We start from the raw sequence: 27,621 nt of genomic DNA, 5'->3' as shown, positions 1-27,621 counted from the left end.
TCATGGCTTCTGCAGTCTTTACATTCACATCCCAGTTCAACACCTCCCACTGACCTCAGCTCACAGCAGGGCACACAGTCCCCACAGGAATTTACTCTGGATTATGTCCCAGAACAACCTCACCCCAAATCCAATAAAGGGATGGAACGCTTATAGACACCACAGACACATGAGTTTTTTAGTTTTGTTAAAAAAAAAAAAAAAATTCCGCCAAATCGGGGAAATGGGCTTTAGGAGTGGTGGTGATGCCAGAGGGAAGTCATGGGGTGGGGGACTGGGGCTGTCCGGGGTTGGTAGCAGTAGTGTCTCCTTCACCCCCACGCCTGGTACGGTCTCCTGAAGAGGAACTGTCACATTCCAGAATGGGTGGGTGAGTCCTCTACCGTGTCTGTTCAACTGAAGAGAAAATACAGCAGTTAGACTAGAACGTGGGAAAAAGTATTTTAAAAAAATCAAAGTAGGCACAAACAACCCTCTCCCAACACATCCAGATGTTTGTGTGGTGTGTGGGTCAGAGTATAGGTCTGGGGGTACAGAAAGAGAAATAATTTGATGACAAAAGACCCCCATACACAGGTCAACTAAACATCCCAACAGAGCATCAAGGTGAGGGCAGCAGAAATATGGATGATGAACTTGTCAAGTGGCCACCATGCACCAGGGGCTTTAAGAAAAAACCCACTAAGCAACGAAGAGCATCTAAAGGACTAGGGGAAGCAGCTTCATGAGATCATTACTCACTGTAGGAGGAGATGTCTATCTCATCAGGCAGCTCACTTATATTGACTTCAAAACGATCCTGCACATCATTGAGGATCTTGGCATCATTCTCATCTGACACAAATGTGATAGCCAAGCCCTTGGTGCCAAACCGGCCTGCTCTGGCCACCTGGAAGGAGACACGTGATAGGACGGGCAGGCCCCACAGAAGGAAGACACACAAAAGGAGGGATGAAATGCAAGATAAAGAAACTGAAGGGGTGGGAAAGGACACTGGGATATCTTTCAGGTGTGAGGCTTACCCGATGCAGGTAGGTGTCTGAATCCTCAGGCATGTCGTAGTTAAAGGCGATGTTCACCCGCTCGATGTCCATGCCTCGGCCAAACAGGTTGGTAGCCACGAGAATCCGTCGTTGAAAATCTTTAAACTGCTGATACCGAGAAAGCCTTTATGAGAAAGGAAAGCAGAAAAAAAGTGTTGAGATTCTCTTCTCTCAAGGGTACCTTTTGCTCGCAAGGACACAAAACATCTCGCCCATCTCTGACTCACCTCTCCTCCTGGGGCATCCCTCGGTGGATGGCAATGGCTGGGAAGTTCTGCTCCACCAGGAGCTGGGCCAGGGCAATGCAACGCTGCACAGACTTCACAAATATCACCACCTGTGTGCGTGCGTGGTGTGTATGAGATTGGAGGGATGTGCGTCCATGTGGGTGTGAGAAAGATTACGTGCAGGAGTTCTCAGTAATTACACTCTTCTAAAAGAAATCTTTAGTCCCCATCACATACTTCCTCTTCTGCTCTAAATACTAAGTCTTTCCCCCTTGGCTCTGACTTTTCCTGAGCAAACATGCTGCAGAGGATATGGAAAACAGTAACCAAAACTACCAGATACATTAGGAGACAAGAATGAAGCCACCACATGAGAACAGTAAAAATCTGAACTGAAGTCTGGAAAGATATGACCAATATTCCCAACTCAGCAAAACATCAAACACAGTAAGAGCTTATAGAAAATGATTTTTAGTGCAGGCAAATCACATAACAGGTAAAGTGATGAAACACTTCTCCCTAGGTGAGCAGTGCAAAACACAAATTTAAGAACCTAACATGTCTAATTATTGTGGGACTCTCACCAACTTTATTAAGACTCAAGGATTTTATAATTTACTTTCTGTGTCAGGCATGGAACAGAAAAGCAGTTCCCATCATGCTCACGCTCAGTCCTTAAGTCTTTCTTTCATTTAAAATAATTTTTCCACCATTCTCTTTCACATGGCATACATGGCTTCCTCAATAAAAAGGTTTCTGCCAACAATTGGAGATGTACTCATTCTCCCTATTGGACCTTGGACAACTGACCTGGTTGAATTCAAGGACATCCAGAAGGTCAAAGAGCTTCCGGTTCTTCTCGTTGTCCTTCAGTTTCACGTAGTACTGCTGCAATCCATGCAGCGTCAGCTTCGTCTCATCATCCACGAAGATCTCCATTGGCTGGGGGGGAGGGGGAAGGGAAGGGGTGGGGAACGGGAGGAGGGCAGAGTGGGGGGGTTAAACCTGGGGGGGTGGAGGAAGTTGATCTCCAATACACCCCATGGGGGGATGGGGAGAAGAGAGAAGATTGAAAACCCAGCCCCACCCCCAAAAATACCCACATTTTAATGTGGTCTTTTGTACATTAGATTTGATTTCCTTCCTATCAGTTGAGTTTTCCCAACTGAAAATTGTTATGGGAAAGAACTCTGCAGGGAGGAAAGGGCAGAGTCCAACCATCTAATGGCGAGATGCCATTACCTCAAACAGAGGTGGTGGAGGAAAGAAACAAAGGGAAATGGTTCTCAAAGCGAGAACATGATGCAAACACCTGGGAAATCACGGCAACAGTGACTCGAGGTCAGAATAATTCCATCCGAGCTGGTTTAATATGGGGGAGAGGAGGGGAGAGCTCCATTCGAATATTCTCTCAACTAGGAGAATCATATCTCCATAAGGAAGGTAAATGTCTTCCCATATCTCCATTAGGAAGGTGGAAGATCAGAATGCTTCAATGGACTTAAGGTCAAAATGCCATGAAAAGAGAGGCAAAGATTACTCAAGATGAGTAGCAACTTGCCCTCAGACCACAAGGAAATAGTTTTAGATGAGACTGGTCTCTGAACGAAAAATCAAACCATCTACAGTGTTATGAGGAAGGTACAATGAGTGGTGCTAAGAAGCAAATTCAGAGCAGCAGAGTTACTCAGTCATCTTTAAAAACAACACACACACACACACACACAACCCTTGAAGGGAAGGTAGATAGCATTTACCAAAAAAAAAAAAGTGGTAACTGGCACAAGAGTCAACTCTAAAACCCAATTTCCCTTTGTGTGCTGTGCTTAGTCGTTCAGTTGTGTCTGACTCTTTGTAACACCATGGACTGAAGTCCACTAAGCTCCTCTGTCCATGGGGATTCTCCACGCAAGAATACTGGAGTGGGTAATTTTTTGCTTCTCCAGGGGAATCTTCCCAACCCAGGTCTCCCGCATTGCAGGTGGATTCTTTATCATCTGAGCCACCATGAAGCCATGGTTAACGTAAAACCCCAGGGTACAAGATTTGGGAAAAGGATAAGTGTGTTATAGGAGAAAACCAGAAGCCGAACTTCAGAATGCAGATTAGCAAAGGAAGAATTTCCAAAGAGAAGTTCCATGGCTTCCTTCCTATCTAAATTGAATGCCAAATATAGCTAAAGATAAGAGTTATAGTCCCACGGGAAGGAGCACAGCAGGGAGGGAGGGAAAGAACACACTCCACTGCTTACACAAAGGCCTGCCTGGCCCAGACCCTACCACCACCTGGTTACACCCAAGTGGAGCTCCTCACTTTACTTTTTCCATATCCCTCTGAATATTAAGAGAGTTAAAAAGAAGAAAAAAAAAATCTACCACCCCACTCAAAACACCCCTCCCCACCAACACAAATGGAAAGAAACAGGGAGCACGGCACGCCTTGGGTTCAGGAAAAAAACCGGGAACGGAAAAAGAGGCTGGTTTGGTCCTCAGCTTCCTGGTCAGGTTCCCCGCGGCCTCCGCTGCCGCCATCCACCGCCGGGTGCGTCCGCATTCCCCCGCCGCGCCACGGTGCTTCTCTGCTGCCGGCTCACATCAACCGAGGTTCCGACGGGTTCGAGGAGGTACGGGTAGGAAGGAGTATGGACTCGGGGATTGAGGTGCCAAAGGCCCCCACCCCTGGAGGTGGGGAGGGAGCGGATTCATGTGTGCTGTTTGCTCTTCTTTTGGACATGCCCTGCCATCTGTCTGTCCCTCTCTTGCTCTCCTGCCACCGGGAGGTTGTGAGTTTGGGGAGCAGAAGGCTCCAGCTGTATGCTCGATGCCACCTTGAGGGTGCGTGGCTGTAGGGGGTATGTAGAAGACGATGGGTGGGTGGTAGGGCAGAAAATCCTGCCCTCCCCCAAAAGGGAGAAGAGGTTCAAAAATGCTGTGATGAAAAAAAAAACGTCGAACACTACCCGCTCTCACATTAACCCGACCAAGTCTTCCGGAGTTTCCCTGGCGCCGCGCAGACCCTAACACTAACTGTCTCTGCCTCTGTGTGTCTCTTCAAGGAGTCATCACTTTCAAATGGGCACGTGCCCCCTTCTTGGCGCTTGAAGGACAAGGGAGTCTGGAGGAAGAGGGCGCGGAGGGGGAGAAGGCAGCGGGCGGGGAGTGGAGGGAGAGAAGGTAGAAGGGTATTTACGTCTTGCATGAACTTGCGGCAGACTGGACGAATCTCTTTGCTCAAGGTAGCACTGAACATCATGACCTGCTTCTCATGGGGGGTCATGCGAAAAATTTCCTGGACATCCCGACGCATGTCTACAGGAGAAAGAAAAAAAAAATTATAGTAATAAAGAGACATGTATCATAAATGAAGATCAGAGACAGGTAAGGACTGCTGGAAATGGGTGAGCCGAGAGTTGCGGGTCAGGGTTAAGATTTGCCTCGGGTCTCTCTCTACTCTATTATCTCCAACCGCCATGTAATCATGTCCAAGGTTATAACACAGCGGGAAGAACAGTGACTATGGACCAGGTTCCAGCCGTGTATTTTAACCACACAAGAAATTAAATGAAACCCCAAAGCCCACAACTAGAAAATGGGGATAAAGCCCACCGCAGAGGCTCACAAAGATTAAGTCCTTACAAAGCCCTTCTCCCTACTTCTCTCTCCCCAAGCTCCAACTGTCTACCAATATCGCGCACCTATTACATTCCAGCTGTCAGAGTCCATTCCACGCTTCCTCTGGATCACACTGTCCTATCCAGTCAGGCAAATATGACATCTCTACTTGGAGCCCACTTTATAGCTCGCCATCTAGAATAGCCAAAGATCATTTGGAATGACTTATCCCTGGGTATATGTCCGTCCCTAGTCTCATTCACCGAATTTGAGTTCTCATAAAACATCTTCCTTTCTTCACAGCACTTGGCACACTAGAACACCACACCACACAGACTCCCACACACACTCTCCACATTCATTCAGGAACTTAAGTCGAAACATTTATTCAGCTATAAATCTGATGATACACGCTGAGTTGAGGATGCCAAACAAGCAGACCGTCTCCTTTTCCAGCTCCATTTTCTTCCCTATGACACCCACTATAGAGATTTATAAAGGACACAATGGTGGTGTGACTAACATCCAAGATCAGCTAAGTCCCTCCTCTCAAAGATAAACATCTAACACAAAAAGGAAGAACATGATACCCTTCTCCTTGATCACCAAGGAAGGTTAACAAGCCTAACAGAGACTGACCAGGGAAGCCAGAGCCATCAGTCATGGGTGATAGATTAAGAGTCGTCCTGGCACTAAAGTGCTCCAGTATCAAATAAGCATCATTTGGCTCCAAAAGGCAACTTCCCAGATCACTAGACCAGCCCCAGCCTGACTGGGACAACTCACCGAGTTGTTCAAGCATCTTATCGCATTCATCCAAGATAAAGTGTTTTATGTGTTTGAGGTTGAGGCTCTTATTTCGAGCCAGGGCTAGGATGCGGCCAGGGGTCCCCACGACGATATGCGGGCAGTTCTTCTTCAGCACCTCTTCATCCTTCTTGATAGACAGACCACCAAAAAACACTGCGACCTGCCAACCCAGAAGAGAACAATATTTCACAAGGAAAGGTCGGGTCAACCTTCCCAAGGTTCACATCCTTTCAATTTGCTCTAAACCAATCCTCAGAACATTTCAGAGCTAAATGGAACATGAGATCACCTAATCTGAAAGTATCGTATCCCCCAAACATTGAATCTAAGAAACAAAAGTGACCTGTTCTAAAGTACATGGCTGATCATGGCTCTGAGGACTAGTATTTAGTTCTGACTTAATCTAACAATTTTCCTTCTCCACTCCAAAGCCAGGCTTCACTGTAAAAATGAGGATGGCAAGAAATTAACAGTGTCAAGTACCAAAAAAATGCTCATGGGTATCAAGTGTTCCTAACTGACCCTATATTTTTTAATTCCTTTGAATAAACCCTATTTAGGCTACACATGTTACTCCACCTTAAAACCACTAGGGAAATGGCTGTTGAGCCTTTAATACAGCATCAGAAACTGCTTTTTTAGTTTCAAAAGGGGGAGACCAATCAAGGGATCAGACCGTCATAGCCCTAAGTCTAGGGTAAATCTAAAACCATTTAATTGTGGGACAAGTGGTTTGCAACAAAACAGGAGATACACAGCATCATCTATGAAGAACTCTGGCCAAAAATCTTTAACTTGAATCAGTTAAGCTTTCAAACATAACTTTCAGTTTAGGGACTTCCCTGGTGGTCTAGTGGTTATTGCACTTTCAATGCAGGGGGCATGGGTTTGACCCCTAGTGGGGGAACTCAGATCCCACACGCTAGGTGGCACAGCAGAAAGAAAAAAAAAAAAAAATTCAGTTTACAGGAAACACTGGGAGTGAAAAACAACTTAAAACACCACCACAGACAGGAGAGTAACCAGACAAATCCAGAGGTAGGACATTCTGCAGAACTAGCCCAATCTCTTTTATCAAATCACTGAAGCATAATATTGAGCAAAAGGACAAAAAGACTCTCTCATCAAATTTATATTTGATCTTGACACCAAAAACATCCTCTTTTGAGTCCACAAGGTGATGAATTAGACCTATAGCGGTGGAACTACATCCTAGCTTTCTACTGAGCACAACAACAAATGTTTTCATAGTCATAACAATGGAAACTGTTTTGTTTTCAACCTATAAACAAGACTACTTGCTAAAAGGACAGAAAGTAAATGCTAACGAAACTGACAATGTAAGAACACAGATATGCTTGACACATACACATGGAGCTTTGACTATATTTAGAAAATTAAATAGCTTCCCCAAGTTCTGGGAAAAAGAACAGTGTAGACAAGCTAAACAGTCTTACATGAAAGGTCAAAATGGCTTTTAAGACAAATTGAGAAAATAGTGCCTAATACTTGGTTTCACAAAACAACAGAAGTAAAAAAAAGTTAACAAGTGGTACTCTGTGAAGTATGATTAGACAGGAGAACACAAATTCATCATAAGATCTTTTGGATTAACTACCATTTTACCAAGCCCAAGTACTACTATTTTAAACAAATTACTTTTAATTTAGGGCTACTACTCAAATATTCCTAGTTCTAAATATAATAATTAAGGAGGAAATTGTTAATCTGAACAAAACTGTATTTTTTCACCCAAAGAGAATAAAAAATTATATACATTAAGCACATACATATGCTTCTCAAACTCCAATTACCTGAGAATCTTGTTAGAATGCATGTTCATACTGGATAGGTCTGGGGTGGAACCCATGTTATCTACATTTCCAACCACTCCCAAGTGACACTGAAACCACAGGTCTGGGAACCACACCCTGAATATCACAGCTACACAATACACACGCATACTGACACAGTGTATACACACACCAATACAATGGAGTAAAAAGCAAAACAATGGGGAGGGAGGTGGGAGGGGGGTTCAGGATGGGGAACACATGTACAGCCATGGCAGATTCAAGTCAATGGTTGGCAAAACCAATACAATGTTGTAAAGTAAAATAAATAATTTTTTTAAAAAAGGAAAACAAGTTTCTCCTTAATCAGAATATAGCAGGCACCTCTAAAAGTATAATTCACATCCAAACGTAAATCTCTTACACACCTAGGTTGCAGGAACTTACTACATCCTACACGTTTATTTGTGTACAGGTATTTAATACCTGTGTGACGTGAAGACTACTGATCTAGCAAGTCCCCAATGCCTCCAACTCCCCACACCCTCATTCCCCCAAGTCTCTTACCCTGGCTTACCTTGACGCTGGGCATGTATTTGGAGAAGCGCTCATACTCCTTGCTGATCTGAAAAGCCAACTCCCGAGTGTGACACATCACCAGTACAGACACCTGGGGTGGGGGGACAGTAGATGGAGACACAGACAGTATATCCCTTCACCAGGGATGTCACAAAAGCATACCCAGCAGATTACAAGTGGCTACAATTCCGGATCTAAATCATTAACCCCATGATTACTACAGAATATTCCCCAGGGCTCTCAGTCAAAAATGATAAACGTCATCTTAGCATTAAGAACTCACAGCTCTGAAAGCATCATGTAGCTGAGACAACACCCTTCCTGAACACTACTAGCCAAGATGCCTTGCCCAGCACTCTCCCCAAGTGTACCTGTCCAGTAACTGGCTCCAATTGTTGCAGTGTAGCCAGCACAAACACCGCTGTCTTTCCCATGCCTGACTTGGCCTGGCATAGGACATCCATTCCCAGGATGGCCTGAGGGATGCACTCATGCTGGACTAGAAGTAGGGAAGAAAAGATAAATTAGACTCCAATATCCAGAGAACTCCACCACCTTTTTGCACCAGGCCAAACCCATTTCTCACCACTCAATTCTTAATTCTTGTCAATTTCCATACCCCTTTCTCTCTGCTCCATCAAAGTGAAAGTGAAAGTGAAGTTGCTCAGTCGTGTCTCTCTTTGCAACCCCATGGACTGTAGCCTACCACGCTCCTCCGTCCTCGGGATTTTCCAGGCAAGAGTACTGGAGTGGGTTGCCATTTCCTTCTCCAGAGGATCTTCCTGACCGAGGGATCAAACCCGGGTCTCCCGCACTGTAGGCAGACGTTTTACCGACTGAGCCACCAGGGAAGTCCGTCGATCAAAGTGATGCCCAAATCAAGACCTTCCCAGTTCCTTCTAGTATTAGCCTCTTCTAACTCCAGGGCCCAAAGTCCTGTATCAACCAATTGGTCATCTTAGGTGCTCCTCTGTCCCAATGTTCCTTAATCTGTAACAATCCATGACTTTTGAGTGCCTGTCACAGGCTACTTCTCCTATTCAGACTGTCATGCTTTGGATGACACAACTCTGCAACCTTGGGCAAAATGAAGAACTTGGTGAAAGTGAAGTTGCTCAGTCACGTCCAACTCTTTGCGACCCCATGGACTGTAGACTGCCAAGCTCCTCCGTCAGCAGAATTGTGCAGGCAAGAGTACTGGAGTGGGTTGCCATTTCCTTCTCCAGGGGATTTTCCCGATTCAGGGATTGAACCCAGGTCTCCCAAATAGCAGGCAGACGCTTTACCGTCTGAGCCACCAGGGAAGAACTTGGTACTTGACCCAAAAGCCTATCTTTAGACCAGCCATAAAGGTTTGCAGAGACCAGAGTTGACTTGGTCCAAGGGTCCAACCAGCTCCTCTTTGGAAATTTTAAATTAAAAGACAAAATTTAGAACAAGCAGACAAGGAGAAGAGACACTCTTAAGTTGTTTTGAAATCACTAGCACTTACATACTATCATGAATAAAGACTAACCTATATCAACATCTTCTACTGCTGAAATAGGTTCTGGTACTTATTTCCTGATCTATCCAATATATAAATCTGTAAAGGACCATAGCTATTATCTGTTTTCTTATATCCTTAAAGCACCTATGAGTACTCTATGCCCAACAGGAAATTTACCTTCTGAAGGATGCTCAAAGCCACAGTCAACAATGGCCCGGAGCAACTCTGGCTTGAGCAGGAAGTCACGAAAGCCAGAGCTGTGGATGGAGACATAGGAGCCCTTGACATCCTTCTTGGCAGGGGCCTCAGCCCCATCTCCCCCAGCTGCCGTCTCCACCTCATCATCTTCATAATCCAAGAGCTCATTGTCCACATCGTTCTCCGCCATAACTGAGCCGGCAGGCGAAGGGGAAGGGTCTCCAGATGGGTTAACGCAGAATAAAGGAAGACAAGAGGAGGGGCGGGGGGCTTGAGGAACAGAAGAGGAAAAGAAACACACTAGTTTCTGACAGAAGAGCTGGGGGGGAAAAAAACAGGGAGGAGACATCAGTCATGAGCAGAGCCTTCACCATCTATCCTGTCCATCCCCACACTCTTCTTTCCCTAAACTATGACACATGTACCTAGAAACAAAAGTAACAAAGAAAAAAGTAACAAAAAAAACACAAGACAAAGAAACAAAAGGCAAACACAACACACGGAATGGGAAAAATGTGTTCCCCAGGGGTGGTGATTAGGACACAGGTTCCCAAAAAGAGGATCGGAGAAGCGGAAACCCGAAAGCTAGAAAGGCAAGGCCAGCTTCTAAATTCCTGCTCCGGGACAGCAGTAAGGAAAAAAAAATTAAAAACACATAAAAAACAGACTACTACTAACAACTTACAAGACTGGAGAATGTTAAGTGACAAAATGAAAAATTCTCAATTAAAGACCTTGTGCTTTCCCTATAATCTCAAGGTGTCGACAGCAGCCATCAGTCAAGGGTGATAGATTTACGGTCGTCATTGCGCAAAGCGCTCACTTTTCAAAATGGAAACATCATGTGGCTGCCATCCATCTCTCCCAACACTCCAGTCTCCCACTCCTCAGACACTTCATACTTGCGCGTAAAAAATCCTTCGGTGATGGTGGCGGAGGAGGGTAGAGGCTAGAGAATGGCTCGGCCAGGAGAAAAAACCCACTCCTCCATCAGTCACATCACCATTGCGTTACTCCTCAGGTATGACTCGTTTCCGAAAAACACACAATGACACCACCCGTAAACATTTAGAAAATGCTCCAAATAACGGTGGGCAAATCGAGGTGAGAAATGTCCAGGTAGGCCTAGAAGCCGGCTCCTCTTCGTATTCCCGCCGCGGACCCAGGACCCAGAAATAAGCGGGAAAGTGAGAAGACCCCGCCCTCCGCAAATACCCAGGACCAGAGGACGCCTAGCGCCGCCTCTCAATGTCACTGGGGCCTCGAGTAATCGAGGGGCCCACCGAAGGAGCGAGAAGCAAAGGAAACACAATGGCGCCGGGGCCACCATCTTGGATTGGGCCCCCCTAGCTTCCCTCCCTCCCTCCCCCACAAAGTTTCTTCATCTCGAAAAAGATGCAAGCGATGGAACTAACGACCCAATCAGACTCCAGCAATCAGACCATGGCCTGTACAAGGGCTATCAGGAGCTCGTGCGGCAGGATGGCCGCAGAGAAACGCAGATGGAGGCGGATGGTGCCGAAGGCCAAAGCTTACCTGAGCAAGGCAAAGACGTATGGCGGCAGCAACAGCGACGAAGAAGGGAATCTGCCTTCACTTCCGGTTCCCGGTTTTCCCTCCACCCCGGCCTCCCGCCTTCGTTGATGCGAACGCGCAGGCGCAAAGAACCGGAAGCCGGGCCTTCCACAGTTGTGTAGTTCTGCGCGCTCCAGGGTTGCCTTTAGAAAATGCCTGCGTGAAAAAAAATTTTTTTAAGCCACTTCTTACTCCTTCGCTACTACCAGAAACACATCAAGGAAACTATAATCCTTCCCATTGTTATATTTTTTCCGCTTGTCCAGTTCTTTGCCGCGCCTCTCTCTTCATTTAGATTCTTGCCACTCAGGTCTTCTCTTTAGGCACCCCTCCGCGGGCGCAGGAGGACCCAAGGTGGCGGGACTTCGAGTTCCCACGGGGTCCTTGGCCCGGTTGTCAAGGTGACCTGGGGGCGCTGGCGCTGGAGTTAGGGAACGGCCAGCGCCAGGTGTGGGTAGTGAGTAGTTCTGACGGATCCTACCCCCTACCTTTTCCCCAGTCTTGGAGCCGGTGGGCGGCATTTACCCAAAGTAATAGTTGGCTGATGTATCTGATGTCCTAAGGGCCGTGGGTTTGGGCTGTAAGTCAGGAAGGTGTTCTGAAGCCACTGACTGCAGGACTGGGGGTCTAGATTCTGCCCCAAGGGTTAACGATAAATACGAGGTTATGAGGGTTACATGCTGTTGGGTTAGTCGCTAAGTCGTGTCAGAGTCTTGCGACGACATGGACTGTAGCCCACCAGGCTTCTCTGTCGATGGGATTCTCCAGGCAAGACTACTGGAGTGGATTGCCATGCCCTCTTCCAGGGGATATTCTCCACCCTGGGGTTGAACTCAGGTCTCCTGCATTGCAGGCTGATTCTTTACCTACTGAGCCACCAGGGAAACCTGAGTGTTATATAATATTTTATAGGTGTTGTTATTTCAACCAAAATGTGCTTAACCCTTTACCCAATAACCCCTCCCTTGGTTCATCCTGGATAGTCTTCCTGAATGAAACATTTGATATCTCTCGCCTCGCTTTTATATGCTACAGAAGTCAGATGTGACTTAACAAAACTGATGACAAACGTTTGACCCTTTACCTATTATCACAATCATTTAACACCAAGGTGTACCATTATTCTCATTCTATATCAAGCAAAGAGATTAAAAGAAATAAATCAACATGTCCGAAGTAATACAGCTAACAAGGTGACAGAGCCAGAACGTAGACACCTCTTTATTCTCTACTGTATCCCATCTCCCTGATTAAAGAGTGCTTAGTAAATACACTACAGATAACCTCATTGGTTCAAGGCTCGTTTTCTGTGGCCAAAAGAAATAACAGTGATTCAAGGTAGATGTTACAGAAGGGCAGTTTTTCCAACACACAATATCTTTTTTTCAATAGCATTTATCAACTGCCAGTCCTGCGTCAAGTGCTATCCTAAGATCTGGGTACATAGCAACGAACAGCCCTATCATCACGGAGTTCACTTAACAGGGGAGACATGTCAAGTATGGATAAACACTATGAAGGAAAACAAAGCAATTTTCAGTTCAGTTCAGTCGGTCAGTCGTGTCCGACTCTGCGACCCCATGAACCGCAGCACGCCAGGCCTCCTCTCCATCACCAACTCCTGAAGTCCACCCAAACCCATGTCCATTGTGTCGGTGATGCCATCCAACCATCTCATCCTCTGTCGTCCCCTTTTCCTCCTGCTCTCAATCTTTCCCAGCATCAGGGTCTTTTCAAATGAGTCAGCTCTCCGCATCAGGTGGCCAAAGTAATGTTACTACCTTTACTTTACTTTAAGAAGTAATGGCAGTACAAAGCAATGCCAAAGCAGTGTTACTACCCTTCAGATTTTCTCTCTAGTTACCATCTATAGTCCTCAGGTTTGCAAAGGAGGAGCCACGTGTTTCTCACTTAAGAGAAAAACTTATGTGCCATTTGCTTTTGTTTCTCCAACAAGCTTCACAGGACAGCCCTTTTGAGTGTAGAATACATAAGTAAGGAACAAAAATGACTGAAAATGGGAAATGAGAAGCAAAAGGACGCTGACTTGACCCACCAGTTGATTTGCCCATAATTATTTTATTGACACTTTTATTGTTACAAAGGGAAAGTATGGTGTTGAAGATGTAAAAGGAAGGTCATGCACACAAGGGGACACAACATCACTTTAGATCTCAGGAAGCAGTAAGCATCTGATGGTTCTTTGGGGAAATAGGAAAAGGGGGAAAGCCAATAAAGAGAAAGACCAACTTAAGAGAGACAAAAAGGCTAAAAAATGCAAACATCTTCCTGGAACCACAATAGACAGGCTAAATAAAGCTATCATTTCATCTTTTCGGGGATCATAAGGTCTGTGGGAAAAGAAAGATGGGAAGAACCAATTCTCTAGAGAATTAGGAGGGTCACAAGATGAATGAGTAGAATTAGAAAGCCACAGACAGAAGTGAGAAAACAGCTGTGTTTAGGTTTGGGCAGATGGGCAGGTGGTCATTATAATATCACAGATTTGTCACTTATTGAATCCAGCTACTAGAAACCATGCTAGGCTCTTTACAGAAATATTTCTAATTAATGCAACAACAAGGTAGTATTATTCCAGCCTTACAAAGGACACGGGGGTTACAGTTTAAGTAGCTTGTCATGGTTGCCCAGCCAGCAAGTGGCAAAGTCAGGAGAGAGACCTAAGCCTGCCTGGCCCTGAAGTCAGTATTTTCCACATCCCTACTTCTCCAAGATACAAAATTCACAAAGGATCTGAGTGAAGGTGACTTGGCAGTTTACACGGTCCCAGTGAAAGAGCAATAAGGAGATTTGGGTCTGAGCAGGGTATGTTTAAGTTTCACAGGATAATTATTGGATCCTGCTTCCTAGAATTTCTAGGGAATGCAAGGGAGAGAAGGATTATGGTGGAAGTTGATTTTGACTCAGGGATTTCTTGGCAGGAGGGAACTGGGAGGAGGAGTCAGGCCCTAGGTTAGGTCCTAGGCAGCAATCCGGTAGTTGGGGTGGACCTGGGGCCTGACGTCGCAGACCATGCCGAGAAGCTGGGCCAGGACACGTTCGCGGTTTCTCTGCTGGGAGCTCTGCATGCCCTGCACCTGGCGCCTTGTAGCCTGCTCCACCTCAGCCGACAAGTTCCCTTGGGAGCCCATGGCCTGGGGAGTGGGAGAAAGGGTGGAAGAGAGAAAAGAAAAAGCAGAAACAGAGAAAGAAGCATCCAGGCACGTGGAAGGGTCCTAGAGCAAGGCCAGGAAGCAAGGCCCTCTCCAGAGTCATGCCCACCCACGGAAGTATCTAGATAGACACCACTCGCATCCACGGAAATATCTGGACACCAAAGAGACCAACATAATGCCCTCTCCTCTTAAGATCTGACATGCAGCATCATCCTACAGCAGACTGTAGGATCCTCGCCACCTGTGCCCATAAAATTCTGCCCTCCACTCCAAATGTCATCATACCCTACATAGACCTCAGCCATCCCTCTTCAAAACTCCCAGACTCTTATATACAACTAAGCTTGACCTCACCAGGGTCCCCTTCGACCCTTCACCACCTTTTTTCATGTGGAATCACCCTGTACACATCCCACCAGATATACCCACCAACATGCACACTGGGGGTCCCATCTCAACTCCCCCACGACTCACTGCCTGCTGCTTGCTCTGGAATTCTTGCTCTCTCTCTCTGCGGTACTGGTCCACTTCCATTTGTGCCTCTTCCTTTGCCTGCTTCAGACGCCGGGCCTTCCCTGGAGGCAGAAGAAAGGACTGAAAGGGGGGGTAGGACCCCTGCCACACACACACGCACACGCACATACACACACACACTGTGAGAGTAGGGGGTCAGTCCCTCCCCCAAAGTTACTGCCTTCTCTCTGTCAGCCAAGAACTGGATTCTCACCACCCACCCATTTCTTCCCTCCTAAAAGCAACCGCAGCCCCCAACTCTCTCTCCATCAGTCTTGGGTTATCCCAAGGACTCAAATGTTTGCTGTCTCTCTACCCCCAATTTTCTTTCCAGATTCCTAAGGACGAAATGAGACTCACTCTTTCTGGCATCTGCCACCTTCTCAGCCGCCCGCTTCTCGGCTTGCAGGAGCTGCTGGATACCCTGGGATTGACTGGCCATTTCTGTTATGACCGATGGTGTTTGTTTCGGAAGCCACCAAGGTACCAGATGGCTCCCCCTCTTCCCTCCCCCCACAACGCCTAATCCTCCTCCAGCTGTTTGCTGCGGCCTTTCACTCCCCCTGGGTCTTAGTGCTCCCCTTTTCGCTCTGCCTCCTGAACCGGGTGTCTCCCCCAAACTGATCCTCCCACTGATGGCTGGTCCTCCTTTCCCACCTCTCACGCTGGCAGTACTCAGAATTACCGCCTGGTGGCAGCAGAGACCAGATCCAAAGCTGCCCGCTGACTACAGCAGGTGCAGAACGTTCCCAGTTGGAAGGAATGGGGGGCGGCGGCCGAGAGGAGAGGAGTATTTAGGAGAGAAGGCGGCAGAGAGAGATTGAGAATGGGGTGAGGAGGTAAGGAAATTATCATGTGTGGTATGTTGGGAATAGAATATCTGGGCTTCTCTGAATTCTTCCAATTTCTCTTCCCCTCTTTTTTCTCCCTCCCATTTCCATCTTTTTTTGCAACATCTTTCCAATTCCAAATTTCTCCATTCATCTCATTTGCTTTGTCCTACAGTTGTTTCCCTTGTCTTTTACTGTATTTTTCTTCTATGATCTGTCCCTTCCTTGGCCTTACTGTGGTTTGGGGTTTAGTTTTGCATTTTCACTGCCGTTTTTTTCTTGTTGTTATCTCCTTTGTTTTCCCTCTCGTCTCATCTTCTCGTCTATCACTGAACCATCTCCTCTCTCCTCCCAGTTGAGGGAGGCGGGGTTAAACTCCCCAAAAGCCTTTGCCGCTCTCTGTTCCTTTTCCTCGCCTGTCTTCCAGACTTCCGGTTTCAGACGGACCCTTTATCTTAAGTTCCGTAGTTTCCCCCCGGAGGCTGGGCCAAGGAAACACCTCCTGCCCCCTCGGGGAGGAACGACATCCGGTAACACGCCTCACAGTTCATTTCCGCCCTTTACCTGCTTCTCGGCTTGCGCCACTTCCGTCAGTCTAGAGTGTCTCCGCCCTTCCCGCCTCCTTTCCTCTGAGCGTCTTAAACACAGGCTTCGGGCCTACTGCTCCGGGGGTACTTTGGGGGCGGGGGGGGGGCAGGTCTGATGAGTAACCCCTCCCCCCAAGTCCCAGAGGGAGAAGCCTCTACATCTGTCTGCCGGGTACATTATATTCAATTTCTAGATCATTATTTGAAATTGTCTATGACTTTTTAAAATTCAGATATCTGTTGATAAAAATTTCCCCCATCATTCTGTTTTGTATTAAATAACAAAATCCTTTATGGAAATTTACCTGGGCTAATGAGCCTTTAAGTAATCATTTATCCTTTTCTCAAATTTTACATTAAAAAAAAAAAAATGTGACCCCAGCGCCCCTCAAAATTTTTTTCAAACTTCTCATCTGGTAAAGGGATGAGGGTTAAGATTGGCCTCATTTCTTGTTGAAAATTGTCAGAAGAGATGGGGAACCAAAGGGAGAAAACAGAATGCCAGAGATGGAGGGGAAGGGACCATCCAAGGCTGGGGTCCTGACTGCTGCCTTCTTATCCTTCTTCCTCAGCCCAAGAGTTCCATGGCCTCCACTTCCCGTCGCCAACGCCGAGAGCGTCGCTTCCGTCGCTATTTGTCTGCAGGACGGCTGGTCCGGGCCCAAGCCCTCCTCCAGCGACACCCGGGCCTTGATGTAGATGCTGGGCAGCCCCCACCTCTACACCGGGCCTGCGCCCGCCACGATGCCCCTGCCCTGTGCCTGCTGCTTCGGCTTGGGGCTGACCCTGCCCACCAGGACCGCCACGGGGACACGGCGCTGCATGCCGCTGCCCGTCAGGGCCCTGATGGTGAGTCTGCCTCGTGGGGAACAAGGTCATGAGCAACTGATGGGGTCTGAGATGAAGGCCAGTGGTTGAAAAAATAAGCTAGTTATTTGGTCCTGGGACTCAGGCAAGTAGTTGACCAAGTTGGCTTATGGCTATCATTTATGACTTCACATTACTGAGCTACCACTGTCTGAGGAGCCCAACATTACCCAAACAGCAACTAGTACTCAAACTTCACATCTCTCTAGATTGTTGTGTGTTAATTGTTCAGTCGGTCTGACTCTTTGCAACCCCATAGACTGTAGTTCACCTGGCTTCTCTGTCCATGGGATTCTCCGGGCAAGAATACTGGAGTGGGTTGCCATTCCCTTCTCCAGGGGATTTTCCTGGCCCAGGGGTCGAACCCGGGTCTCCTGCATTGCAAGCAGATTCTATACGGTCTGAGCCACAATATCTAGGTTAGTAGCTACTTTTTTCTCTTAGCTGGTTGTTTGCCTGTAGTATGAAAAGTAAGATAGAGGGTACTCTTTGCAGTTACAATGCATGGATTCAAATCCCAGCTCCACAATTAACAGCTGTGTGTTCTTGGGCAAGTAACTAAACTTTCTTGATGCTTAATTTGTCCCGGTGCAAAATTAATTAGTAGCAACCTTTGCTGTGTGCCAGGCACTTCTCGCAAAGCAACTCATTTAGGGCTGCCCTGGTGGCTCAGATGGTAAAAAATCTGCCTGCAGTGAGGGAGACCTGGTTTCAATCCCTGAGTTGGAAAGATCCCCTGGAGGAGGGTATGGCAACCCACTCCAGTATTCTTGCCTGGAGAATCCCCATGGACAGAAGAGCCTGGCAGGCCACAGTGCATGGGGTTGCAAAGAGTCAGACACAACTGGGGGATTAAGCACACAGGCACTTTTCACAAAGCCACTCATTTAATCCTCACAACTACCCTGTGAAGATATAAACACTAACATCGTTCTTCTCTTCTCAGATAAGGAAACAGCACAGAGAAATAATTTGCCAAAGTTGAACAACTATTAAGTGGTAGAGCAAGGATTGTATCCCAGCAGCCTAACTAGATAGTCTCTGCTCTGTGGTACTTTATAGAATTACAAAGTGATAACACCTGTGTTCAAAGCACCCATGCTGTGACATATGTTTTTAGCATCAACTGACACAGTACATAGTGAAGCACCCAGCACATGATAGTTCAGTCGCTCAGTCGTGTCCGACTCTTTGCGACCCCATGGACTGCAGCACGCCAGGCCTCCCTGTCCATTACCAACTCCCGGAGTTTACCCAAAATCATGTCTGTTGAGTTGGTGACGCCATCCAACCATCTCATCCTTTGTTGTCCCCTTCTCCTCCCACCTTCGGTCTTTTCAAATGAGTCAGCTCTTCGCATGAGGTGGCCAAAGTATTGAAGTTTCAGCTGCAACATCAGTCCTTCCAGTGAACACTCAGGGCTGACCTCCTTTAGGATGGACTGGTTGGATCTCCTTGCAGTCCAAGGAACTCTCAAGAGTCTTCTCCAACACCACAGTTCAAAGGCACCAATTCTTCGGCACTCAGCTTTCTTTATAGTCCAACTCTCACATCCATACATGACTACTGGAAAAACCAAAGCTTCGACTAGACTGACCTTTGTTGGCAAAGTAATGTCTCTGCTTTTTAATATGCTGTCTAGGTTGTTCATAACTTTCCTTCCAAGGAGTAAGCATCTTTTAATTTCATGGCTTCAGTCACCATCTGCAGTGATTTTGGAGTCCAAAAAAATAAAGTCTGACACTGTTTCCACTGTTTCCCCATCTATTTGCCATGAAGTTATGGGACCAGATGCCATTATCTTAGTTTTCTGAATGTTGAGTTTTAAGCCAACTTTTTCGCTCTCCTCTTTCACTTTCATCAAGAGGCTCTTTAGTTCTTCTTCACTTTCTGCCATAAGGGTGGTATCATCTGCATATCTGAGGTTATTGCTATTTCTCCCAGCAATCTTGATTCCAGCTTGTGCTTCGCCCAGTCTAGTGTTTCTCACGATGTACTCTACATGTAAGTTAAATAAGCAGGGTGACAATCTATAGCCTTGACATACTCCTTTTCCTATTTGGAACCAGTCTGTTGTTCCATGTCAATTTCTAACTGTTGCTTCCTGACCTGCATACAGATTTCTCAAGAGGCAGGTCAGGTGGTCTGTGATTCCCATCTCTTTCAGAATTTTCCACAGTTTGTTGTGATCAGCACATGACAAGCACTCTAGATACTGGCCATTGTTCCTGTGGGTATTAAGAGATCCATACTCCTTATTACCCACAGTTCTGAAACTCAGAAACACTCTGAGAACCATATTTTTTCATCAGCCTGCCACCAAACTCATTTGGTGACAAAAATCTAACCTAAACTGAGGCTAAGCTATTCATGATATGCTGTTATCCTACTGATGTCAATATTCATACATTTCATTGCAGAAACATTCACATGTTTGGTTACCGGGGCTAGCCATGCTCTCCCAGACTCCCTGATATATAGTGTACCATTGTCCCTTGGTATCTGAGAGGGATTGGTTCTAGAAACCCCCACTCCCAGGATACCCTAATCCACAGGTGCTCATGTCCCTTTTATGAAAAGATGTGATGTTTGTATATAACCCATGCACTATCTTCCTGTAGATTACTTAAAATACTTAATCCAATGGAAATGTTACGTAGATAGTTGCAGGCAAACTACAGATTCAAGGTTTGGCTTTTGGAACTTTATGGAATTTTTTTTTTTCCCCTGAATATTTTAGGTCTGTGGTTGGTTGACTCTGCAGATGTGGAACCTGAGGATATGGAGGGTCAACTATATGTACTTTCAGATTAGCTCTTATCAAATTCCCCAAATATCTGCGTTCTGGAAAGCCTTTGATATTGATGGGGGCTTGTTGATACTGTGGTGGCAGTGGAGGCAGCTCCGAAGAGGTACAGCTCTCCCTAAGAAAATAACAGGTGAAACGCCGTTTCCCCTTTTAGAGACTTTCCTTCTAGAGTAAGAACGTTAGATGAAAATCTCTTGGTGGATGAGCAATCTGAACTCAGCTTGATTGCTATTGTCATCCCCCCCAGCTCCCCAAGAATGTACAGGAACCTCACCCACACCCCGAAACCTCCCCCATATAGTCAAAAATCCCCTAACATAGCGAGATAGGCTGACCTATTCAGATATTTTTTTAACTTAGAACAAAGAGAGGAGGTTTACAAAGTGCAGGCACCTAACTTGACCGTTGACACTGTATATGACAACAGAGCAGAATGTCCTGAGGCAGACCTCAGACCCCATCAAGTTCCAGCCCTGCCACTTAATGGGCTATGTGACAAGCCCTCTCCAGTTTAGCCTGTGTGAACCTAATTTGCTTCTCTAGAATGGAGGTTGTGGCAAGTGAGGCAAGCACTTGGTGCAGTTTTGATATTCACTAGATGATAAGTAGGGCTTCCCTAGTGGTCAGCAGTAAAGAATCCACCTGTAGTGTAGGAGATGGAGGTTCGATCCGTGGGTTGGGAAGATTCCCTTGAGAAGGAAATGGCAACCCACTCCAGTATTCTCCAGAAAATCCCACAGACACAGGAGCCTGGTGGGTTAGAGTCTGTAGGGGTCACAAAAAGTCAGATAACGACTAAGTGACTAAACAACAACAAAAGATGAGAAGTACTGTTATTTTTATTTTTTTATTACTCAGTTAAGGCTTCATTAGTGACAGAAATGTCTCTTATGGTAGGTTCTTCCTTCATTGTATTGAATTCTAAGAAGCATGTGAGAGTGATATTATGATTCCATTAAGGATGAGGAAAACAGGGCCCAGAACCTTCAGTACCTTGCTGAAATTTCGCCTACACTCAGGTCACTCCCAGGCCTTCTCAGGCTTTCCTTCCTCCTGGTCCCCGCCATCCTTACCACCAGGTGGCCTTCTAACTCCTTGGTGGGAAGGCCCATCTTTGGAGACCATTCTGCCTTAAAATCCAGGTATTTTCTTTGAATAGATGAAATGAGCCAGAATCTTCTCGGGGAGGGTAGATTTCCCTTCAGTTCCCATGGTGGGTCCCAGGGTTCTGAATTGGCTGGGCTGGGTTGTCACACCCAGTGAGAGGCCAGTGAATGGCCGTTACCTTTGAGGCTTTTGGTAACACCTCCTAGGGAGGTGGTCTTAGCTGTCAGAGACCCCTGTATAAACACACCTTAATCCAACAATAGCCATTCTCTGCCTTCAGCAAGAGTGAGTGAACATTGACAAACAGGGTCATTTTGTCACCATCTTTGCAAAAAGAATAAGTCCAAAGCCAGCTTGATTTTTTGTTTTTATCTCCTTACTGTAGCATTCACTGCACCTCTCTGTGCCAGCACAGTATGAGACATTTCCCATCCATTACCCACTTTGATCTGCTCAGTAGAAGTAGGCTGTGGCCCTGCTTTACAGATGACTGAGCCATCCGGTTTACGTTCCCTTTGCCTTTCCAACTTAACCTCCCACGGCACACCCACAAACCTGAGACTCCTGCTCCATGACTCTGTCTTCAGTGACCCCAAGCCTGTTTTCAACAAGCATACCTGTCTTTTATCTGCCTCTGGCCTGTCACCTTCCTGCCCGCCCTAGTAAGTTTTCCACCTTGCTAAGTTATTCTCCCTTCACAACCCAGTGTAGGCCCCCACCCCCAGTGTAGGCTAGAAGCCCTCTCCAACCAGCCCGCCCACTGTCACCTGGTCTTCCTCTGCATCTCAATCATCACTAAACGTAAACTTCTGATCTGGCATTTTTTAAAAGTGTTCTATACCAGTTAGTATCAACATCTCATTAAGACAGAAATCATGTCTCGTTTTGGGGAGTAGAACAGTGCTTCCATCACTATGATGAAGTACATGTTTACGCCAGAAAGCTTTTTTTTCACATTTATTTTTCCCAATATAAAAGTACAACATATGAATTAAAGAACATTGGGAAAAGTTGATCTGTACTGTTAAATTGTCAGTAAATTTGGTGTTTCAAATAACTGGAGAGGGTGGTGGTGAACTATTTAATAAATGATACGAGACCATTTGTCTTCTCTGGAGAAAAATAGTCTTACCTTACACCTGACTCAAAAGTAAATTACAGCAGATTAAACATCTAAATGCAACAGGAAGGGCTCAAATTCACGGGAGGGTTTTCTCTGGGGGGATAAAACTTGGAAGACAGAATCAAAGAAAACTTTAGTTTTATCTCTGATGGTTTTTTTAAGTAAAATTATGTTGAAAAAATGAAAATATATTAACATACCTTGTGGTAGGACTAGGTTGCTTATCATACTGTACTTTGTACTTTTTTCCTTTTTTGAAAAAAAAAAAATTTTTTTTTCTAGGAATAAATATAGTAGGAAAAAACAGAAGGGCATAATCTTGGAGTGGAGAAAAACCCTTCTAAGAATGAAATAAAGTTAAAAGCTATAAGTTGAAAATAGACACAGATTTAATGACAAAAATTTTGAAAAGATAGAGGAAAATATTTACAATATATGTGAAATAAACACAAAGGGTGGGTATCCATATTATATAAGCAACTCTCATATCTATCCGTATATTATCCAGGGGAAAAGTAGAGAAAGAATATGAATATGAAAAACTTTCATTAATAAAGTGTTTTTTTTAATCTATCAGGTGGGCAAAATTTAAAGGGTTGGAGATATTCAGATTTGGTAAAGGACTTCACAGGCACTCATATATTCTTTTTTAAAATACTTTTATAATTACCTAGTTTATTTCAAGAATAATGGAATAATATTCCTTATCACATATAAAAAGTTTCCTGAAAGTGGTAAAACTATAATTTCATTAGGCACTCCTATTTTCTTGATGGGGTGTACCTTGGCACAAACTTTTTCAAAGCAATTTGGCAAAATTGCACATTTTGTTTGACTCAAAAATTCCCCTTCTGAGAATCTACCCCACAGAAGTACTGTAAGGAGTCCACAAACACATATGTATAAGACTGATCATTTTTGGAAACAAAGTCTTTCTATTGGGGGTGGGAAGATTTGTTTCGTATACACAACGGAACACTACACAGTCACAGAAAAGAATGAGGTAGGCTATGTATACTCCTGTGGAAATTATAAATGAACTGCTAAATGAAAACAAGTTACCAAACAACATGTAACTCTTGAAAAGAAATTGTCATGCATATGTGTTTATATACACCAAGACAGGACTGAAAAGGGACCATACCTAGGTGTTAACAGTGATTAAATTTATTCTTCAATCTTTAAAAAGAAAAGAAAATTTCATATTAATTAGGTCCCTTTCACATTAAAATACCAGGTAAGACTTGGGGGGAAAGCTACTCATAGTCTACCACCCTGAAACTAGAATTTTTACGTATTTCTTTCCAATCTTTTTTTCAACCATTGATTTGGTCTCTTTTTTTCACACAATTGTGATTGGATCCTATGTACAGTTTTGCAGCCTGCTTTTTCCCCACACCACCATAATCTTTAGTGGCTATTTAATATTCTGTACCAGATTTTACTCATAGTGTTTTATAGTTGGAGGCCTTACCCCTTCAAACCTATGAATTTAAAAACCTCCCATGCAAACCTGAGCACCCACCCACCCTCACACCTGCTGTGAGCCCTGGTGGGAAATAAGCTGTTGAAAGACAAGGCCAGTTGCTGGGTGGGACAAATTAGGAGGGCTTGTGACAGGTCACATCAGTACTAAAGAGAAGTTCCCCCACCCCTCATCTTGATGTGGTTTGCATTGAGTGACACTCAGGTGTGCCAGGAGGTGGGTGGGGGGCAGTGGGCCTTGGCCAGCCAAGGCTGGACCCATTCTATCTTGCACCTTCCTGGTACTGACAGGACAGCCCTTCCTCTGTCCCATTGTTTTGCCAGGCAGCCAGTATGTTCTCGCATCAGTGAATAAAGATTTAAAGACTGCTGGCCCACTTCCTCCTGCCCTAGGGAGAAAAAGTAGGTCTACAGGAAGGGAGGGTGCCTCACTCACCTCACTCTGTCCTGGGAGTGCAGAGGGGGTTGGTGGCTGTGGCAGGGGGCACTGGTAGGTGCACAGTGTTGACCCTCAGCTGATAATGGAGCGGGTGCATTGAGGTCAGGACTCAGGAGGAGGGGCGCTCAGGCATGACAGTCCCTTTCCTGGTTTCTCCCAGCCTCCTGTCAGCCAGGTTGGGACCCTCTGTCTCAACCCCTTTCCCCTGCCTTAGGTCAGCAGTCATTTGGAAAGAGTTTACCCTGCTGCTGGGAACATTTCAGTGGCTTAAATTCACTACTGGACTACCTCTCCACTACCCTCCCAGCATCCCCTGGCTAAGGCTGACTGAGAGAAATTTCCCTGAGAATATTTATTTTTCTCAGTTTATTGAAAAGTGATATAAAAAGAAAAATATTGTGTATTTGAATATTTATAATGGTACAGATCAGGGTGTTCAGGTATTCTATATAGGATATAGTTTTGGATGAGAAACACAATAAAAAGTATAAAGTAACAGTATTTTTCAAGCCAAAAAATGGAATATCCAGTCAAAGGGAGGCAAGCTAGAAAATATCATTTGACATAGTGGAGCTCCCAGGACACCAAATTGGCCTGCAAGGACAGAGTATTTTAAACTACCGCACTTACTAATGATGAAAAGTATCAATAAGTATTTGTCAGTGACAGTGATTGCCTAGTACCCAGGAGGCATCCATGTGGGCAACCCTTCCATTGCTCTAAGACCAAGGGAGTGAGTGACTGGCAGGATTCAAGATGGCAGCCCTCCCAGCTAATTTGTGCTCACTGCTCTCCTGTCAACAGCCTACACGGATTTCTTCCTGCCACTGCTGAGTCGCTGTCCCTCTGCCATGGGAATAAAGAATAAGGATGGGGAGACCCCAGGGCAGATTCTGGGCTGGGGACCCCCCTGGGATTCTGCTGAGGAGGAGGAGGAAGATGAGGCCTCTAAGGAACGGGAATGGAGACAGAAGCTTCAGGGAGAGCTGGAGGATGAGTGGCAGGAGGTCATCGGGAGATTTGAAGGTAAGGATGCCATTTCCATCCACAGCCGCCCTTCTTCCCCACTGGCTTCCTGTGCTCCCTTCTCCCGTGCTGCCCATCACCTCCTCACGGCCTCTCCGAGACCACCCCCACCTGCCCTCCCAAACAGATGATGCTTCCCATGAGACCCAGGAACCCGAGTCCTTCTCAGCCTGGTCAGATCGCATGGCTCGGGAACATGCCCAGAAGCGCCAGCAGCAGCAGCGTGAGACAGAGGGAGCCTGCCGACCCCCACGGGCTGAGGGCTCCGGGCACAGCTGGCGGCAGCAGGAGGAGGAGCAGCGGCTCTTCCGAGAGCGAGCCCGGGCCAAGGAGGAAGAACTGCGTGAGAGCCGAGCCAGGAGGGCGCAGGAGGCGCTCGGGGATCGAGCTCCGGAGCCAGCCAGAGCCGGGCCCCGGGCAGAGCACCCCAGAGGCGCAGGGCGGGGCAGACTCTGGCGCTTTGGTGATGTGCCTTGGCCCTGCCCTGGGGGAGGGGACCCAGAAGCCATGGCTGCAGCACTGGTGGCCAGGGGTCCCCCCTTGGAGGAACAGGGGGCTCTGAGGAGGTACTTGAGGGTCCAGCAGGTCCGCTGGCACCCTGACCGCTTCCTGCAGCGATTCCGAAGCCAGATTGAGACCTGGGAGCTGGGCCGAGTGATGGGAGCCGTGACAGCCCTTTCTCAGGCCCTGAATCGCCACGCAGAAGCCCTCAAGTGACCCTGAGGGGAGAGTGAGAAACTGCAGGAAGGGCAGAACAGTAGGAAGGTTAAGGTCAGGAGGCCAGTACCAAAGGGCAGAGGATATGGGGTGGGAGCAGAACTTGTAATGAGTGGGGGTGGGGGGACACGGGCCACCACCCTGCTCCTTGACTCTGCCATTTCCTAATAAGACCTGGTTCCACATTGCACACCCGGTGTCTCCTCTGCCTTTTTCCATCACTGTGGTTTTCATCACCCATGACTTCTCATTTCCCACTCCACATGCCAAAACCCACAGCTCCTATTCACCTGCACCGTGCAGGCACACAATGACTGGTGCCCTTTGCTGCAGACTAGAAGCCCCCTGCCCACCCACCGAGAAGGGTGGTGCTAAGAGGACCTGGATTGCCTGCCCTCCAGTCTCTCCACTTCCCATGCTGGGCTCCTCTCCACTCTTCAGTCAGCGGTTGGAGAAATAGATGTGAACAGAGGCAAAAAGGGGAACAAAGCTAGTTTCCCTCCCCTCCCCAGCCGGAACCACATCCTCCTCCCCACTTAACACCCTCTTCCCCCAACACAGGGCTTTCCCTCTGCTGAGTCATTGAATGATCTGAATTGGGGGCAGCTGGAGCTGGGGGACCATGAGAACGTGGTGGGAGGATGGGGGATAGAAGAGAAGAGAGGGGAAGAGTCCTTGTGGGGGAGTGGAATTTCAGTTACTAAAATTAGGAGCAGGGGAAGGAGGCGGAAAGAGCCAAATTATGTAACCTGGGTTGTCTGTTCTTGGGCAACCAGAGATCCACACCCGAAGCCATCAGTCCCCTCGGGCTTCTCAGTCCTGACTCTCCTCCTTCAGGGCTCCAGTTCTCAACTCCTCCAGTCAGCTTCTGCCCCCATCTCAAACCTGGGCTCCATCTCTGGGCAGCCCAGTCTTGACCTTCCAGATAAACATCTCCTTTTCCTGAGGTTGAGGAAAAGGTCCTGGCGGTGGTGGGAGAGGGTCTAGGGTTTCTAAGGCAGGAGGGTGGGGGGAGCACCAACTTCTACTCTTCAAACTCAGTCCCTTCTTCAGCTCCCTTGAACTAGGGTAGGAAGTTGGAGACGGCGCCAGACCCTGTGCCGCCGGCGGAATCCCACAGTACTGGCGGGACACAGCAGGAACTCAAGGGCAGGACTCAGGAGAATATGGGCGTGCGCCGGCACGTGCGCAGTCCACACATGTCTGCATCAGAGAATGTTGTGAATCAGAACTTATTTTTCAGGTTTGGAATGGAATGCCGGTCTACACAGGAGAATCCCAGGTGTGGAAGCAGAGGGTGATGGGGGACGGGGAGGGGAAGTCTCTGAAAGTATGGGCACATGAGGTGTGTGTGAGGCCCTCAGAGAAGACAGAGAGCCAGCAGGCCCCAGGTCTCCCAGGACCCGGCAGATGTTCAGGGGGCAGGAGGAGGGAGGGCTGATGAGAAAGATCCTGTGAGAGGAAGCTGCCGTGATTCAGAGAAGAGACTTGAGCTGTGAGCAACCCAAGCGTCCGGTTCCTCTCAGGCCGGAGATTTCGGAAGTAGCATGCAAAGAGCTCAAGTTCGAAGTGGCGGGGGCGGAGGTGGGGTGAGGATCTTTAAGCTGGGGCTTGAGA

At 46.8% G+C, this 27,621-nt stretch overlaps 3 protein-coding genes and 2 non-coding genes across 6 annotated transcripts; 1 reads left to right on the top strand and 4 right to left on the bottom strand.

Moving 5' to 3' along the window:
- Positions 1-170: 170 nt before the first annotated feature.
- On the bottom strand, positions 171-11,013 carry DDX39B (DExD-box helicase 39B). Its single transcript, XM_061147112.1, has 11 exons — positions 10,653-11,013; positions 9,730-10,069; positions 8,435-8,562; positions 8,062-8,154; positions 5,668-5,851; positions 4,460-4,578; positions 2,081-2,212; positions 1,271-1,380; positions 1,023-1,167; positions 742-889; positions 171-396 (listed from the first exon to the last, which is right to left on the bottom strand). The coding sequence occupies exons 2-11, from the start codon at positions 9,938-9,940 to the stop codon at positions 380-382; spliced, it is 1,287 nt and encodes a 428-aa protein (XP_061003095.1). The 5' UTR covers positions 9,941-10,069; positions 10,653-11,013; the 3' UTR covers positions 171-379.
- LOC133060045 (small nucleolar RNA SNORD83) lies at positions 5,533-5,609 on the bottom strand. Its single transcript, XR_009693711.1, has one exon. It is a non-coding gene; the product is annotated as a small nucleolar RNA SNORD83 (small nucleolar RNA).
- LOC133060044 (small nucleolar RNA SNORD83) lies at positions 10,521-10,599 on the bottom strand. The gene has a single exon (XR_009693710.1). It is a non-coding gene; the product is annotated as a small nucleolar RNA SNORD83 (small nucleolar RNA).
- Positions 11,014-13,398: 2,385 nt separating the features above from the next.
- Positions 13,399-15,551, bottom strand: ATP6V1G2 (ATPase H+ transporting V1 subunit G2). Its single transcript, XM_061147116.1, has 3 exons — positions 15,375-15,551; positions 14,976-15,076; positions 13,399-14,480 (listed from the first exon to the last, which is right to left on the bottom strand). Exons 1-3 carry the CDS (start codon positions 15,454-15,456, stop codon positions 14,307-14,309), a joined length of 357 nt encoding a protein of 118 aa, XP_061003099.1. The 5' UTR covers positions 15,457-15,551; the 3' UTR covers positions 13,399-14,306.
- A 155-nt stretch (positions 15,552-15,706) lies between these two features.
- On the top strand, positions 15,707-26,194 carry NFKBIL1 (NFKB inhibitor like 1). 2 transcript variants are annotated; one of them, XM_061147114.1, is made up of 4 exons: positions 15,707-15,853; positions 17,004-17,280; positions 25,066-25,287; positions 25,415-26,194. In XM_061147114.1, the coding sequence occupies exons 2-4, from the start codon at positions 17,016-17,018 to the stop codon at positions 26,002-26,004; spliced, it is 1,077 nt and encodes a 358-aa protein (XP_061003097.1). In that variant the 5' UTR covers positions 15,707-15,853; positions 17,004-17,015; the 3' UTR covers positions 26,005-26,194. The 2 variants fall into 2 exon arrangements, with proteins under 2 accessions (XP_061003097.1, XP_061003096.1); XM_061147113.1 differs by lacking the exon at positions 15,707-15,853 and adding an exon at positions 16,445-16,603.
- Positions 26,195-27,621: the final 1,427 nt, after the last annotated feature.

Source organism: Dama dama, chromosome 7 (assembly GCF_033118175.1).
Source record: "Dama dama isolate Ldn47 chromosome 7, ASM3311817v1, whole genome shotgun sequence".
NCBI classification, from domain to species: Eukaryota; Metazoa; Chordata; class Mammalia; order Artiodactyla; family Cervidae; genus Dama; species Dama dama.
This window is presented reverse-complemented; position numbering and strand designations above follow the sequence as displayed.